The sequence below is a fragment of the Homarus americanus genome, unplaced genomic scaffold, assembly GCF_018991925.1.
Source record: "Homarus americanus isolate GMGI-L3 unplaced genomic scaffold, GMGI_Hamer_2.0 scaffold54679, whole genome shotgun sequence".
NCBI lineage: Eukaryota > Metazoa > Arthropoda > Malacostraca > Decapoda > Nephropidae > Homarus > Homarus americanus.
Window position 1 is genome coordinate 1,377,116 of NW_024722701.1, and position 17,581 is coordinate 1,394,696.

At 37.9% G+C, this 17,581-nt stretch overlaps 2 protein-coding genes across 2 annotated transcripts; one reads left to right on the forward strand and one right to left on the reverse strand.

Annotated features, from left to right (window-relative positions):
• Window positions 1–418: 418 nt before the first annotated feature.
• On the reverse strand, window positions 419–8,031 carry LOC121863042 (guanine nucleotide-binding protein-like 3 homolog). The gene is made up of 10 exons (XM_042361512.1): window positions 7,918–8,031; window positions 6,286–6,399; window positions 5,237–5,399; window positions 4,597–4,729; window positions 4,190–4,443; window positions 3,513–3,728; window positions 2,542–2,722; window positions 1,826–1,968; window positions 1,403–1,688; window positions 419–869 (listed from the first exon to the last, which is right to left on the reverse strand). The coding sequence occupies exons 1-10, from the start codon at window positions 7,928–7,930 to the stop codon at window positions 585–587; spliced, it is 1,788 nt and encodes a 595-aa protein (XP_042217446.1). The 5' UTR covers window positions 7,931–8,031; the 3' UTR covers window positions 419–584.
• A 324-nt stretch (window positions 8,032–8,355) lies between these two features.
• On the forward strand, window positions 8,356–17,235 carry LOC121863043 (conserved oligomeric Golgi complex subunit 3-like). Its single transcript, XM_042361513.1, has 10 exons — window positions 8,356–8,678; window positions 9,150–9,311; window positions 9,692–10,366; window positions 11,046–11,185; window positions 11,566–11,832; window positions 12,606–12,774; window positions 13,604–13,750; window positions 13,975–14,118; window positions 14,954–15,160; window positions 15,790–17,235. The coding sequence occupies exons 1-10, from the start codon at window positions 8,382–8,384 to the stop codon at window positions 16,045–16,047; spliced, it is 2,466 nt and encodes an 821-aa protein (XP_042217447.1). The 5' UTR covers window positions 8,356–8,381; the 3' UTR covers window positions 16,048–17,235.
• The last annotated feature ends 346 nt before the right edge of the window (window positions 17,236–17,581 follow it).

Genomic DNA, 17,581 nt, shown 5'->3' on the forward strand with positions numbered 1-17,581 from the left:
CCTACAGCACAAGGCAAATACACTGAAGATGCCCAAAGTGATGGTCATGAGCCCCTAGAGTTTGGTGTCTGGTGTCAGTAAAGGGGTGAATGTTGTCCCCAGTTTCAGTACTGGGCAACCACCCTCAACCTAGAGTTAAGTATCTTTATGTTTGTTAGATCACTACGAGGATCAAACTTCTCGCTATACAGTTACTATTGTTTTGTATCACACAGTGAACAGTTCCAAGAGAAACAAGAAGTAAGCAGAGATTATTAATTTAAACTGTTATGTGACGTAGACCAAAATAACATGAGCGGAATAATTTGGCTCAATAAATATCAACAGAAGAATGAACATTCCTTTCATATTACGGTGCAGCTTCTGTTTTACTACCTGGAGAGATCTCCTTTGGTAAGGTATTAATATATTAATACTGTTACAGTTCAATGGTTTTATTCATTCCTATACAATATTGATTTAAATAAATATACATACAGGAATTTAACAATTTCATATAAGACATTATATATATCTTTTATCAACATTATCCTTCATACACATAAAGGTATTAACGTACATCTATTTAAAAGAAAAAAGTTTGCTTATTTATCAAAGTATGCAGCAAAATCATAATCATCATCATCATTATTATCTTTAAGCCCTGAAAACTTCTGGAAGGCAGATGTGAGATCGTCTGTTCTCTTGACGTTACGCTGGCTTTCTTTGCGTGTTTTCTTCTGCATCTTCTTCTGGAATTTCTTCATGGACATGGTTTGTGGATCAAACTCCTGTAGAGGAGTCTCCCAACGTTTCTTCTTCTCAGTACTGTCAGCAGGCTTACTGCTGCCTGAACCATCATCCATATTAATGCATACATCTTTAGGCAACTGTCAAAGAAAAAAATAATTGATCACTGTACTTTCATGGTCAGCATTCAAGGTACACAAATATTAAGCCCAAGCATGAAAGAACACGAGAAAAACAAGTACGATTGATGTAATATGACCAACACAAATATAAATATTTCATAATGGGAGATGGAATAGTAATAGAATGGCTGACAACTGTGTACAAGGTACATATGACAGAGGAGATGGTACCAAAGCAATGACGGTGACCATTTATAGTTACCTTATATAAAAAAAGGAGATAAAACATTATTGAAGAAGTCTTTTGAGTGTCAGAGGGTGTGTATTAAAGGACAAGCAAGGTATAGTTCAAAAGAGGATTTGTGGATCAAGAGTTTGTATTACGAGAACATAATTAGATAGTAAAGTAATGTAGGAATATATAGAAAGTTGGTGAATGTTGTCCAAAGATTTTATGGGTAGAATGAAAAATATGTCAAGGGTGTGATAGGAAGAGGAGAACTGAACCGGTATGGTAACTAGGAGTAAACGGAACACAAATCATAACTTACTGTCAGGCCTCCTTCAACAATGCCTTCCTCCTCTTCTTCCATCTTTTCCTCCTCTTCTTCACTTTCCTCTTCCAACTCTTCCTGATCATTGACCTCCATAACTGGTCCCAAGGAATCCACTACCATTGTCTGGGAAGGTCTATATGTGGGTAAAGCTTTCAGCATTGATCCCTCTTCTGACAAGAGACTGTCTATGTCAAACTCTTTACTTAACTCGGTTATCAATGTTGTTCCTACTTTAGTGTCGGGTACTTCTGGAGGTTGTGTGTAGAATTTGATATGACCTCTGCAATAAAAGTAATATTAGAATACAAATGATTACTGCCACAAGAAACAATATAAAGCATTTGATTCCTTACTTAAATACAGTCTGGTAACAAGTGGTAAAGAGTTCCTCAAGACACTGGGACAGAAAAGACTCACGTGTTCCAATCTTGTAAAACTTTGCGTGCGGCCATTGCTCTGTCTGGGATACCTTTCTTTTTCAATTTCCCCAAGCGCTTTGCCAGCAATGCCAGAAATTGATCTACCGTTTGAAAATCTGGTATCTGGTAGTAGATCATCAGCTGTGGAAATAAAACATTTTTATGGTACAGTACAAGAGTTTGTTTCATTACAACTTAAAGAATTATATAATTTCCACAAATATTAAACACCTAACATGCTGGGTCTGTTGTTCAAAGGTCTGTAGCAAGTGATGATAAATGGTATGTGAGCACACAAGTGTCTCTATGTTTATAAGACCCCCCCACCCCCCAATTAAGTCTAAATACACGCACGCGCACACACATTGAAACATGGTAACTTGCTATTGAGATACAACTGAAGGTTAATAAATCTTCTAGCTTTACTCCTTAACCACTTTAGTGTGATGTGGTTCATGTGATGCAGATACAGGTAGTAAAAGATGAAGTGAGATGTGGTAGACGTGGGTGACCCAAGATCAGTAAAACACACAAAAAAAGGACAAAATTGTAACACCAACATACACATACGTTCTTTCCCTGCTTTGTGCAAAACATTATGTAAACCTAAGTCATTTTAATGTAAAAGAAGCCATCTAATGCAGCGATTATCTAAAAACTAGTAACAGGAGGCAGGGTGGTACAACCAGAATCTTCCTTTCTAAAGATGTTTACCTGATTTTTGTTTGCTCGAGCCAGAATGGCCTCAACAGGTTTTATGGGGTCATCCAGTTGCTCAATCTTGACAGCATTTCTGAGTGCTGCTGAAGCATCAGAAGTATCCCCACCAGGAAGAATAATACCTGGGCAGTCAAGCAGTTGTATTTTGGAGTCCAATTGAACTGGTTGCATTGTTCTGTTAAAAGCAGATGCAACAATTTAGTCAACATTATTTAATGTCTACCAATAGGAACTGCAAAATTAATAGCTTATGTCTCTACATTTTGCATTATAAATAGCTAAATATAGACTTACAAATACATATGAAACTAGAACCGAGGAGAAAATTACAATCCTGAAGAAGAAAATAAAGAAATAGGGGCTGATCCCAAACCTTATCTTAGCTATAACCAAACCTGGACAGAATTCCTCAAGACTATGCCCAGGGAAGCTTTAACCATGAAGCTGAGGCTAGTTATGAGATTAACCTTCTCAATGACTATCCTAACTTATATAAAGTGGTAACGGTATGAAAGAGGCTACAGTTGCCTTGAAGTTAGATGAGTAATGATCACCACACGCAGCACAGCTTTGGCTCTGTTGTATTGTGAGACCATCCTGTTTCACACAACGGTAATAAGTAACTAGCAACCCCTTAACAGGATACTATACACAGACCCAACTCCTGAAGCAGGAATCATGAATGCACACTATCCCATCCACTACAGACCCTCCCAAGCTGCCCAGACCACACTGTGAATCAACCATCAGCACAGAGCAGATTCTCAGTTACTTGATGCATAATATCTTATGAACTGCTTATAAAATAAACAGCACTCTACTTTATTACCTTAAGCAACACCTATAACATTTAATCTTCAGACTAAGGGGTTCCTAAGCCACAAGCCTTTGGTATGTACATTGAAGAGTCCTTCTAAATAGGAGTAGATGACAAAGAACAGGTAAGGAGAGAGGATATTTCTTACTTTGTGAAGCCAGGTGTTGATCCAACGCCACAAGACTTGCTGCGCTTCAAACTGTTGATGACACTACTCTTCCCAACATTGGGAAGGCCTACAACACCAACTGAAATTGCCGTCTTGATGTCCTTGTTCCGGCAGTAGTTCTTCAGGAGCTGCATAAGAACATCAGCTCCCAGACATTTTGAAGACTGCACAAGTTCTTCCGATGATTTCATAATTCTGACGAAGTAAAAGTAATTTCTCCGATAATTCTCTCTCTATTTCTAATGTACTACAACTCTGAAGGATGGAAATAGGCGAGTGAAAAGTATAAAATGAGTAAAACTGTAAAATAATAGTGTACAGTGTGAAAGGTGTTATTACTTTGAGAGTTGCATGAATACTGGAAAGAGATAAAAGTGCTAAGCAATCTTATGCAAGTTGTACTGATATAATAATTTTACTACATGACCATGAGGATTTTTCTGGATGATGGCTCTCTAATTAGCATTGCCACAAATAATCTACAACGCATAGTTTCAACCTCAGTATAATCCAACGTACTGTACAATACAATTTTCCATTTACTAAGATTGTTTGTATTTGATTCCTTCCTGTCTAATTGGTCTATTTCACATATGGATCAAGTTAACGAATAAATTAGGTCAATACAAACCATTGGTGAATAATTGTCAACTTACTTAGCAGAGGACTGAGCCAAACGGGAACCCTGGAGTTGTGTGCTCGACTTGAACGCTATTGTTGGATATTCACGACGAAGATACTGTAACCACTTCTCAAGGTTCTCTCGAGGAACTAAGTCAGCCTTGTTCAGTAGCAATACAAGCTTCTTACCAGACTGGCCCGTCACTGTGGATTCCATTTGGGGCACTCGGGTTCCAAGAGGATCACGCGCATCCAGCACCTCCAAGACGACATCTGCAGCTTCAACAACCTACATAAGTAAACACAATGCTGTTCTCATCACCCAATAGCAATCATTATCTGGATATACGACAATTTTGTTTAGTGAAGAGCATCCTAAGATATTTTCCAAGAATCTCATTGTTAGTTGTTTCCTTTGGTGATGCAAGATATTCCAACTTACCTTTTTGAATTCTTTGTAATATGCCTTTGCAGATCTGTCACTCAGATTACCATGTGTGTTTGCTGTGACTGCTTGATCGGCCTCAAATTTGACGCCTCTTTCTTCAGCTGTACGAATGAGTTCATTGATGTTTCTAATGATTGGGGGAAGAGAGGCTCATCTTCCTTACTTTATAAAGAAATTAGACAAATATATTCATTATAAAACTTCTATGTTTAAATAAAAAGAAAAAACTGACCTTGATATCCATTTACTGACAAAACTAGTTCCCTGTAACCAAGATGCAATAATCTTGTATAAATCAATCAAAATATCTAGAATCTTTTGATAGGATAGTATTGAACCCATCTGTCACTAAGTCCTGCCTTAATCACATCAGAAGGAAGACAAGGTATCTACATCATGACCACTTCAGGCCTCCTAAGTTACTTGAATGAAAACCTTCGCTTCTACTCTTCCTTATGGTTGTCCGGGGGTTAAACAGACTAACCATAAAATTAGCCCTAACCACCAGTTACAAGTCTCTTGGATCTAGACCAAATGTTAACAAGCACATTCCACAAGCAAGGGAAAATAGTCTCTCTATAATTAAACAAAGGAGGTAAATAAAGCATTGTACAAGAGAAGAGTATTAACAAACCCAATATCTCTCTTTTTGGCAATGGCTTGGGCTCTCAGTTCACGTCTTTTAAGTTTATCTTCCTCCCTGCGACGCTCCTGGGCCGCCTTTGCTTCTTCTGCTTCCTTTATCACCTGGTCATAGAATGGAAGTGTCTTAGGCACTCCAGGATCTTTGGTCCTTTCTGAAATTAAATTAAATTTAAATTCCAATATTTTAATAAACCAGTTGAAATAATTATACAGCACGTACATCCTAAATGCTTAGAGCAATGTTCAATGTGGTAACTTCCCTTGATGGGTGACCTTCAGAGAGGTTTATGAGCTACTGTGCATGTCTAGCCCACTCTACCCTTATAAAGCCCTTACACAGTACAGTACATTCTTCCCCCTTTTTGGGCTGTAAAGTTCCCATCACCTGCCCTTTTACTTCACTCCTGTACACACACTTTGTAATCCCACCTCCCATAATTCTCTCCACAGAGCCATCACCATCATACTGTATATATATGTGACAGAACCCATAATAGGATATATGACCTATTATCTATTTGGATACACCCCATTTCGTAATCAATCCACATCGTCACCGACCGGGTTCGTCACCACTGACAGTCTCTGGTATTAGTGACAAATTGTAAGTTATTATTTTACACCAATAGAAATTACACATGTATACAGACGACTCGAGAAGCATTGTGTTATTATTATACATGAATATTAATTATTTAATAAAGAAAATGATTAAAACATTGGTAAATAAACAAAATACAGAACAAATGAAGGTGATTCGGCACCAGCGCACGAACCACCGAGCAGTGAGATGATTGCAGGAGTATTAACAATGTTTTTGTTTTCGTCTTTAATAAATTGTCTTGGTGTTTTTTATTATTTTATATCACAAGCAACAGTTATTTCCGTGTATATATTGATGGGAATGAACGGGGTGACGAAAGGGGTAAGGCAGTGGTTACGAAACGAGTTAAAAATAGTGGCGACGAAGTGGGTTGTTAACGATATAGGCAGACCCCATCTATTTCTTAAGTTAAAACACATTTACTTTATACTTACTTCTAAACTTTTCTGGATGTTTTCTCTTCTCTTTCTTCAGCTTCTTGTGGTGGTCTCTCACTTTCTTCTGAACCTTGTACTTGAGCTTTAGAGTCAAGCGCTTGGTTTTCCTTTCTGTTGACAACAGTAAATATGATTAGATCTCGATTTATAGTATTAATTCAGGTTAATTCAGGTGGAACCGATATTTAAGGGAAAGGAAGAAGAGAAATTAAAGAATATCACTATCAGAAAAGAGGATGTTCTTAAGAAGATAAATAAACTAAAGAAAACAAAATCCCCAGGACCGGATGAAATTTTCCCTCGAGTCTTGAAAGAGTGTAGGGAACAGATTAGCGGACCCCTCGTAAACTTATTTACAAAATCATTAGACACCGGAGTTGTGCCAGACTTGTGGAAACAGGCAAATGTAGTACAGTGGTCCCTCTGTTAACGAGCGCCTCGGTTAACGAGATTTCGGTTAACGATTTACCTCCTAAACCTAAACTTATCCAACTTGAATCCGTTGCTCCGAGTCCTATCCTGCTCGGATATTATAAGAACTTTATCTAAATCCCCTTTATTGATTCCTTTCACCCACTTAAATACTTTTATCATATCTCCCCGCACTCTTCGTCTTTCTAGGGAATGCAAGTTAAGTTTCTTTAACCTATCCTGATATGGAAGGTTTCTAAGTCCCGGAATCATTTTTGTCATTCTTCGCTGCACCGACTCTAGTGAATTGATATCCATTCTATAATAGGGGCACCAGAACTGAACCGCATAATTGAGGTGCGGCCTGACTAGCGCAAGATATAGTTGCAATAAGACCTCTGCACTCTTGTTACTTACACTTCTAGATATAAAACCCAATACTCTGTTTGCCGTATTTCGAACATTAACGCACTGTTTTCTAGGCCGTATGTCCGGGCTTACAAGTACCCCTAGGTCTCTTTCACAAGTCGACTTCTCTAGGTATTTGTTCTTCCAATATTAAGTACGCTGCACTTGCTGGTGTTGAATTTCATTTGCCATTTTTCAGACCACCCCTGCAGTTTATTTAGATCCTCCTGTAATGCATTTGCATCCTGCCCTGAATTAATCTGCCGCCCTATTTTGGTGTCATCCGCAAACTTGCTTATGTCACTGCTGATCCCAGTATCTAGATCATTGATGTCGATTATGAACAAGAGTGGGCCTAGTACTGACCCCTGGGGAACCCCACTGGTTACACGGCCCCACTCAGATTTAACACCATCTACGCTGACCCCCGCCAACCGCGGTCCGACTAATTACCCAAATGTAGCCACAATGAAGTCAAATAATGGTCCTACATGAATAAATCGGACTGCTAATCACTTCTCGACTAGTATTTGGTGTCACAGTCACAAAAAATTGGTAAACTTAATTTAATCTGAGTTGGGTTGTGTTAGGTTATGTTAGATTAGGTTAGGTTATGTTAGTCTGGGTTGGGTTGGGTTAGGTTAGTTTGGGTTGGGTTAGGTTAGTAAAATACAAATTAATAAAACTTCCAATATGATCTATGTCTAAATAAACACAATCAGTAAAAAAATAAAAAGTCTCATTTATAGACCAATTGATGTCATAGCGGCCTTAAAATACAACATTACCAAGAACTAACCATCTACTTACTTTTAGCGACCATTATGATGTAGTTAAGGTGTAGTTATTAGGTTAATGACACAGAGTTAACAGCAGGAGACACTCGTTCCCTCACACGTGTTTACTGTCCGCCATGAGCACCTTCTATCACTCCTGTACGGCCTCTTTAACAGTGTCAGCCAGCCAATGAGATCACGAGTTATAAAATATCTTCGTTCTGATTGGATATGAAGCTGGAGACGATACCACTTCTATCACTTCTGTACGGCCTCTTTAACAATGTCAGCCAGCCAATGAGATCAAGAGTTATAAAATATCTTCGTTCTGATTGGATATGGAGCTGGAGACGATACCACTTCTATCACTCCTCTACGGCCTCTTTAACACTGTCAGTCAGCCAATGAAATCAAGAGTTATAAAATATCTTCGTTCTGATTGGATATAATGGTGATTAATAACGATATAAGGAACACATAGCTACGGTCACAACAAAGATGGAAGACGTGGCAGAGGTGAACACTGTCCGGGTACGAGACCATTTAGCCCACTGGGAGGATGACAGGACACCATTAGCACCATTAATGCCACAGGAACGTGATTCTATTATTGAGTTAACGTCTGTGTCTGTCTGGAGGGCTCTACCGTCAGGGATAGAGGATGAGGAGGATAGAGGTGATGTGTTGGACTCTACCAGGGGAGGCCCTAAAGCTGACACCCTGGCTCAATATCACCTCCCTGATAGTCTCTCCCGATTAAAACTTGGAGATGTTAAGATAGAATCAAGTCAACAGGTTAGTATTATCTCATTATGCTGGAGTTTGATCGATTAAGTGAATATTCTTTGTAAGGTAGCAGTAGATATGATGGCACCCACTGTAGGGGCCATGGTCAGTCATCAGCCCAGGGTCCTCCCAACACCAGGAGTCACAATTATTAATGTTGTAGCCCTAATGACACAGGCTATGGCAGTCAGTAATTAAATCAAGTTCAAGTCTACCATTAAAGTTGAGATGGGTTATCGTTTAACTAACTACTGTAGGGCGTATCACCATAGAACATGATAACTCTCCTATCTAAAGAAAATGCTTAATATAAATGTTATGTTTATTTATCTGACAGGTAAAGATGACAAGCTTCACATATCCCGTATGATATTATTTAATACGGTTGTCACTTTGAAAAATATTAATGATGTCCGTTTCTAAAACACAATTTCCCTTGAATGTAAATAACAAATAATAATCGAATTCTGACTTTTACAGTTTCTCTCGTGGTTCGCCGGCGTGGAGAGGGAGATGTGCGAGGAACACGACGGGCCTTACCGGGACTATGTGAAGCAGTTGAAAGCTCACCGATCAGAATGCCATACACTCCTCGCACAGCTGGACCACGCCTTGGACAACCTGCAGTATCTCTCCTCACAGGTACTGCAGTGGGTTAAGTCTTCATTAAAACATTGGATCTATGAATATCCTAATAGAGTAATATCTTAATGTTATGTTCTTTCAGTAACTTTATGGCTTATTCCCTCCATCTAGCAACCTCCTCGGGTGTGAGTATTTTAGCCAGAGATATTTCCCGTCAAAAGTAGGTGTGTTCATATCTGAGTTTGATTAATTCTGTGTTTTATCGGCACATTTTTATGATTTTTTAGTGAACTTTTTTTATAGTTGTTCAGTCTTCCTTCACAGTATTATTATTATTGTGTTTGTTGTATTAGTATTGTGTTCAGTTTGATGTTGAGGGAGAGCTTTCATTTAACAAGTGGGAAATATACATTAATGCATTTAATTGTTTCTTTCAGTACACCAGTGTATCAAATAAGACGGGTGCTCTACACACCGACTGTGAACACTTGCTGGCAGAGCAGACACGACTTACCAATAAAGCAGACACTATTGAGAGCAAACTTACATACTTCAGGGAGGTCGACAGAATCAGTCAGAAGCTCAACTCTCCGGCATTCCAAGTTACTAGTGAAGGTTTTATTCCGCTCTTGGCCAAGATTGATGAGTGTATTGGTTACATGAATGGAAACCCATCATTTCAAGAGTCGTCTCTATATTTAGCTAAATATAAACATTGCTTGAGTAGGGCTCTTGGTATGGTAAAGTCATATGTAACAAAATCTTTAGAAAATGCCACCCAGCAAGTTTCGTCTAAACCCGGCACTGAAAAACCAACGACTGACAATGCTGCCGTGCTTTACTACGGGAAGTTTCGGACTAATGCCCCAAGAATAAAGTCACTGATGGCAGAGATTGAAGATAGAGTTGAAAACAGCCCTGAATACACTACCCTGCTGAGTGACTGCCATCAGTGTTATTTTTCTCAGCGACAGAGACTAATGGGCCCATGTGTTAATGATGCAGTTGCTCAGTTATCACAAAAATATGAACGAGATTACTGTAAGCTAGTGAGAAGTGGATGTGCTTTTCTCATCCACGTATGTGAAGATGAACACACACTTTTCCACCAGGTGAGTAGAGTCTATGTTAGTTCCTTCTTGTACTGTAAGATGGGGGTCATAAATGTAATTTTGTCGCTGCAGATTTTTGCCTATTTTTTTTTTTTTTTTTTTAGTTTATCAGAAGCTACCCTCAGACTGTCCGGTCAGGCTTTAGCAGGAATAACCATTCAATTATCACTGTTGTCTGAAGTTACCCCATGTCACAGAAAATGTACAATGTTTGCTGAATTTCTGTTGACATGTACATGTATGTATAGCCCATTAGTTCACATACCAATAGCTTACTTAACATGGGCTTTTAGCCTTCAAACTTAAACTGCAGCTTAAATAAACCTCAAACATTCTCACCGAACATAAACTATTGAACGACACCGACAATGTATTAACGAGTGTACAATATTCCATCCAAGTATCGGTAATTTATTTATTTATTTTATTTACCTGACCTACTCCAGATTCCAATGGGGTTGATTAAAAGGACCTTTTGCTGTATACTGTATTTGAAGTATTTTATAAAAGATTTAAACATTTTATCTACTACATAAGTAAAGCAGTCTTGAACTCTACTTTAATAACAGTTATAATATATGTGCAGTATTGAAAAGAGTGTCTACTAAATTTTGACTGAGATTTATATATTTTTTTTATTGTATATTTTCTTTGATTAATGAAAGTGAAAATTTTACAGTTTTTTACCGCTGGAACCCCAGACCTGGACGGATTTCTTCAAGGTCTCTGTACAGGACTATATGATGTTTTACGGCCTCACATCATCCACGTCGACCATTTAGAGACACTCTCAGAACTCTGCAATATCCTCAGAAGAGGGTGAGTGTTTATGTTCTTTATAGCCTGTTATCTTTAGGCACATTATACCCTGACCCCGTTCATTGACTTAATCCTATGACTACTGTGTAGGTTGAGTTTGGCTATGGTAGACATTTAACACTCCAGCCAGATGATGATGTGTATATTAACTCTATTAGCTTCTCATACACTGTGTTAATTGATCAGCCATATTTCATTTTGTTATGATTTGAAGATGCACTCGGCTAACTCTTCTTTGGGCACTAGATAGCTTAAATGATTGTGATTGTCTTTATGTAGGAGAAATAAGAATTTACTCATGTTTTAATTTTTCTAGTACACTACATAACATTATTGTACAGTAATCTAACATATTTTGATACAATACATTTATTTTACAGGATGATAGAGGAGCACTTGCAGAACAACCCAACACAGTTAGCTCCTCTCACTTCAGTAGTCAACCAGATGCTAGAGGATGCACAAGAAAGACTGGTGTATCGCACCCACATCTACATCAATACAGATATTGCCAACTTCCGTCCCTCACCTGGAGACCTTGCATATCCTGGTAAACTTCAATTGATGGAAACCATTGCCGACGGTTTAGCTAATCAGCGGAAAATGCATTCTCGCAATGCTTCTGTTTCTTCCATGTCCTCTGTAAGGTAAGTAGGGTTTTGTCTCACTGTATTAACTTATGTGTCTCCTAAATGACTCATAGATTATCTCATTAGGTCTATGGGGTTAATGCTACACTAAACCTCTCATCACTGGTAGCTGTGACTAATTTATTAGTAAGTTATGCCTTCCACTTGTACCCATAGCCCTTAAAAATGGTCTCAGAAGCAAAAGTTGCCACTCCAAGCCGAAGGCAACAAGCTGCATCATCACATCAACTGTGTTCACCTTTACCTTATCATTGCCCATATTTTAACTACCAGGATTAGACTACTCAGTTGCAGCAGCTATCTCGTGTCACTTTTAAGATGTCGATGTCTTGGTCTTGACTTTTTTTTATAACATCAGGTCAACTCAGCCACCACCAGCAACAAGCCAGTCTGTTTGGTGTGTGTCCCCGGGAGCTGGTTGGTACCTTCCACCTCCCTTTTCTAGGTGGCTAAAGGGTTAGAGTTTCAACAGGAATATATAACTAATTAATGGATTAATCTCTGTTATCGTATCCTTTTTTCTGTTACCTGGTACACATGGTAGGGTGGTACAGTACAGTAGGCACCTCTTCTAACAACACGCATTAAATTTAACGTTCAGTCCCTCATTTACTGGTGTTCTTTGATAATTATAATCTCTGATAACTTTCATTCCACAGGGAGACATGTTGGTTTACTTATGTCCAACCCATGTTTGTTGATAGGATTCAGAAAAAAACATCCATTGTAAAGCAGATGAATTATATATACTGTATGATCAAATGTTTCAGATCAGCAACCAGTGAAGAAGTTGCAAGCATCACCGGGGCCGCAGATGAAAGGTTTTCACGTGTGGGTACGTCACCAGCAGATCTTCACGGCATGTGGTATCCAACAGTCCGTCGCACACTCATGTGTCTCTTTAAACTCTATCGATGTGTTGATAGAAGTATATTCCAGGTACTGTAATGGTAATTTTTTTGTACCTGTAGCTCAAAAAGTTTGTAATACTGTACTGCTTATAGCAATATACATATTAATTTGGGGAAGTCCTAAAACTTAAAGCCTCTCTCTTCCTGAAGGTGACGCCTCATTTACTTGGGTAGAGTTTTCTTTACTTGTTATTTTACCTCACACCGATTAATTAATATTTTATAACGACAACTATTAAGTCCTTGATCTGGGATTAACCTGTTTGAAATTTGGCACAAAAGGCTACATAATTTATTCCCTTGTGCAGTAATGGAAGAATCTTTAGACCATGTCTACTGAGTCAGATCACTTAAGATCAAGACCCCCTTGTTCTGCACCCTCAAATTTATTCTAATGGCTTTAGCTGTGGTAAATTTCAATATATAAGGCACTTCTGCCTCAGAAATCTTGATTTTTTTTGTATATATTTATCATTTGTGAATGAATTGGCCTTCTGCTGCCAAATATCAATTTAAAGTGAAGATACAATTCCACAAGGGCATACTACAGTATTTTTCTTTACATAACAAAGTGAGAGAAGTGATATCAGAGTGGATGAAGCAAAGGGATACTTCCATTGAAAATGTAGCCACTTAATATTGTTGGTTATACCTAAAACAACTCCCAGGCTAACTAAAATAACTTGACATATTGATGGGTGATAATGATATGAATAAAAGTGTAAGTTGTTTTTTAACGTTGTTCAGATAATACGCTATACAGCACAGTACACTAGTAAATACGAAATGGTGGTTCATTAAAACACATACTGTAATATGGTTTATGTATATTCTTCTCCTTTTTCTTGTTGGAACAGGGTGTTTCATTGGAGGCACTAGCTGCGTGCATGCAGAGCCTGAGCCTTGCCTCTTCATCCATCAGCAAGACATCCTCACCCTTAGATGCTCAACTTTTTGAGATTAAACATCTCCTCATTCTTCGAGAACAAATGGCACCCTTTCAGGTCTGTCCAGGTGCTATGACTGAAATATGATCTACAATGATGGTTGACTAAGACACTTTGTTAAGCTTATAAAGGTGAAAGCTAAGGAGTTCTAATGGTTCTCCTGGCAGTGATAGATAAAGTCCAGGAAGCTGACAATAATCCTAATTTTTGATCGACAGTTTGCTGTCCCCTCAATGAGAGATATTTAATCATCTTGAATCTCTTGTTGTTGTTGTTAATAGGTTGATGCCTGCTTGCACGAGACCAGTTTAGACTGGAGTAAGGTCCGCACTGCAGCACTTGGCTTGATGCAGAAACGAGGTCGACTCTTTTCCTTATCCTCTACCAATGCTCTTCTAGAGTTCATTGTAGAAGGCACTCCACAGGTAAACATCTTTAATCATACCTTAAGGTTTTATGACTAGAAGTTTGCAGTGACAATCCTGTAATTACTTTGGTCAGATTTAAGCTATGAAAAGTGTCTCCACTTTCACATGAGCAAAGGAAGAATTGGGAAAGAAGGTACAAGTGGGAAAAAGTTTTACTACATGCATGTGAAGGATACTTTTGAAAAGAGTTATGACAAAGCCCCACTTTACATTCTCAAAGTGGCCCTGTTAGCACACCCTTGTCAGTAAGAGGAGGATGGCCACAATCTTGATATAGAAAACTGTAAGAGTTAAGTTTTAAAGTACACCTTTTCACATATCCGTTGAGATATTGTTACATAACTATTTGACAAATTTCATAACCGAATGACAGAACACATATCGAATGACAATCTAAAATAACTGTTCGTTCATGCTAACGGAAATGATTGACATAAGTTATGAAGTTGACAGACGTGAACAATAAACCGACAGTCTACATATAGTTTGAGAATGTAACAACAGGAGAATGACAGACCACCAACAGTTATTTTAGATTGTCATTCGAGATGTGTTACGTCATTCGGTTATGAAATTTGTCAAATAGTTATGTAACGATGTCTCAACGGATATGTGAAAAGGTGTACTGTATTTTTATTGGTTCATTACCAAAGCCTAAAGTGGAGTGTACCCACAGTTAGCTCTGTGGCTCATCTATCAATTGTTTTGCCACTGGAAGTTAGGAGTGTTAATGTAATGAAAGGGTTGATATTACTTGGTATCTCTCCTGATGTAAGAGAATGCCATACAATATCCCATGTTTTTAAGATTAATTACATTGTCTACATTTCAGGTGATGGAGCAGAGGCTGGACTCAAAGAGGGATCTAGATAATCGATTGAAAAAATTGTGTGAGCTTCTGATATTCACATGTACTGAAACCCTTTCCAGTCCATTGATAATGTTTCTAACAAAGGCTGAAGTTATACTGCAGATGAACCAGGAGGAGACTGTTAAACCCATCATGCTAAAGAATCAACCATTTGCTGTACCTGAGAAAGTGAGTTATGATTTTTATTGTACTTTGTGTTAGTGCCTCATGGATGGTCTTATTCGTGTGTGTTTTATAACCTTTTGTCAGTTGTAAAGCCTCGCTCACAGTATCTGTCGTGTATAATATGTACGGAACTGGCGGGAGAAATGTGATGTTGTGTGACAGTGAAACGGGACAGTTAAAAAAGATGCGAGTGGTGAGATATACTGTATGTGTAATGTGACATTGTCAGATAGGAAACCCTGTTCAAAACTAAGAGAATGGCTTGGTATTGAGAGAATTAGAGAGGTTGGCTGTGATGGTCCAGGCATGGAGGAGACCAACTGGGTCAAGAGATGAATGAGTATTAATGTGGAGAGAGATGAGCCGGGAGAATACCAAGAATGACACGGGGAGAGGGTGTAAGAAATGACCTCGGAGATAGGAACCTAACGAGAGAGGCTACTAGAGACTGATCAGCATAAAGAGCTGTCATTAGGAAACATGGTTAACCCTCTCAAACATGGAAAATGGTCTTAAAACAGTGATGATGACAGCCTCAGTCAGGAATCAATATTTAGTAGATGCAAATTTGACTAATGTACCCACAAGAATGAATGATCTGATTCAAATTGTTATACTGTGTGTCTTTACAGGTGGCCGATGTCATGAGCAGTTGTCAGAAGAATATTCGCACTCACTTACCAAACATTCAGCGCAGCATGCAGCTCTATCTGGCCAATCGCGATACAGAGTTTATCCTTTTCAAGCCCGTGCGTATAAATGTACTCGGTTCATTCTCCAGGGTCCAGAATATATTAGTCAATAATTACAGTGAGGATGACAGAATAATTATAGCTTGTCCATCTCAGGAGGAAGTCTCTGTTCTTCTCTCCTCCCTGTTTAAGAGCTAATGGTGCTAATGTATATATATATGTAGGATATATAATTAGTGGGGTTTAATACAACTTTATTTCTTTTGTAAGGATTTGAGTGATTAGAATCTTAATTATCAACATCATCTAAAGTTGGTATTTGTTATATCTGTATATAATTTTTTTTTATATTCCATAGCTAGACAAAATAGCTGGATGTATAAAGTTTGTGACATGGATAATCAAGAATATTGTAGTTTTGTTCCTTGTTAATTGATTTGTAGGTGGAAATGTAAGATTAGGTAAATCAATTATATATCTATGCAATATTTTTTCTTCTCATTATGTCATTTGAATAACAAGATACAGTATTCCCATGTATTGCATAATTGTTTTACCTGGTTTTAATATGCAATAATTCAAGTGTGTACTAAAAGTAAAAAATGAATTGCCTTATATCATGAAATCTTTAGTGTGTGTGGCACTTCCCTCACTCATCATGGTAGGAGGAAGCTACATTCTTGCCAAAGCATTTTGATTGCTTCAGAACTGGAATGAGTTTGTTGAACAGCTGTTTTTTTTTCTCTACCTAAGTTGCAACATAAATTGTATTGTAGTTGCAGTAAGGTTGTCTACATTCCATATCCCAAATTGTGTGTTAGGTGAAGTGTTCAGCCAGCTGTTCATCAGATATAATTAACCATTAATTTTCTTTTTAACTTTACCTTTGAATATCTTTTTAAAATTATTTGATTAATAGTTTATCATTTTATTCTTAGTCATATGAGTTACAGGAGAATGTGGTGTTCTGAGCACTTGTTTGTCTAATTTAAAGATGTGCTGTTTACTTTAATCAAATTAGTGTATCAGCGTATGATTAGGTGTGAGACTGATCACTGTTCTAATGTTCTTGAGGGTCTCAGACATAACATAGCATAGTTTCCTTTCCTGAGTATGTTGCATTGCACAAATTTATACTAAACTAAACTATGGCCAAATATTAGATATAAGCGAAACATGAAGCGTGAGTGACCTGATAATATCTTGGCAATGTAGGAGAGCTGCTTGTGGCTGTATTATAGCGAGTTTGTATGGCTTGGTTGTAAGGGAGTAAGTGCTCTTGTGTTTATGCATCATTAGGGTGTTGTAGATTCCAGTGTACAGTTCTTCACCCATTTTTTTATTTATATTGTTGTTTGTTGACTCAGAATATATTTATTTCTTTCAGTAACTGGTTTTGTATTTATTATCTCAAGTTTTGTTTGTGTCTTGTTGTCAAAGTGCCTTGAGTATGGTCTGTTAGGATCCTACAACATGCAGTTATACAGATAAGATGTTTCACTCATGAAGCCTTAATTACTTGCTATGACTTAATGACACTGATAATTAGAAATGTTGGCAAGGTTAAATGAACAACTAATATTGAATGACAAAAAAAAGTACTGACCATTTTGTGTCCTGTGATTTCCACAAAGTTGATCATAGTTCAGTCCATATCTACTTACCTAACCTTATTAACCCCTTCACTGCGGGGACACCACTTGGGTATTTTAATTAGCTAATGCAGACCATT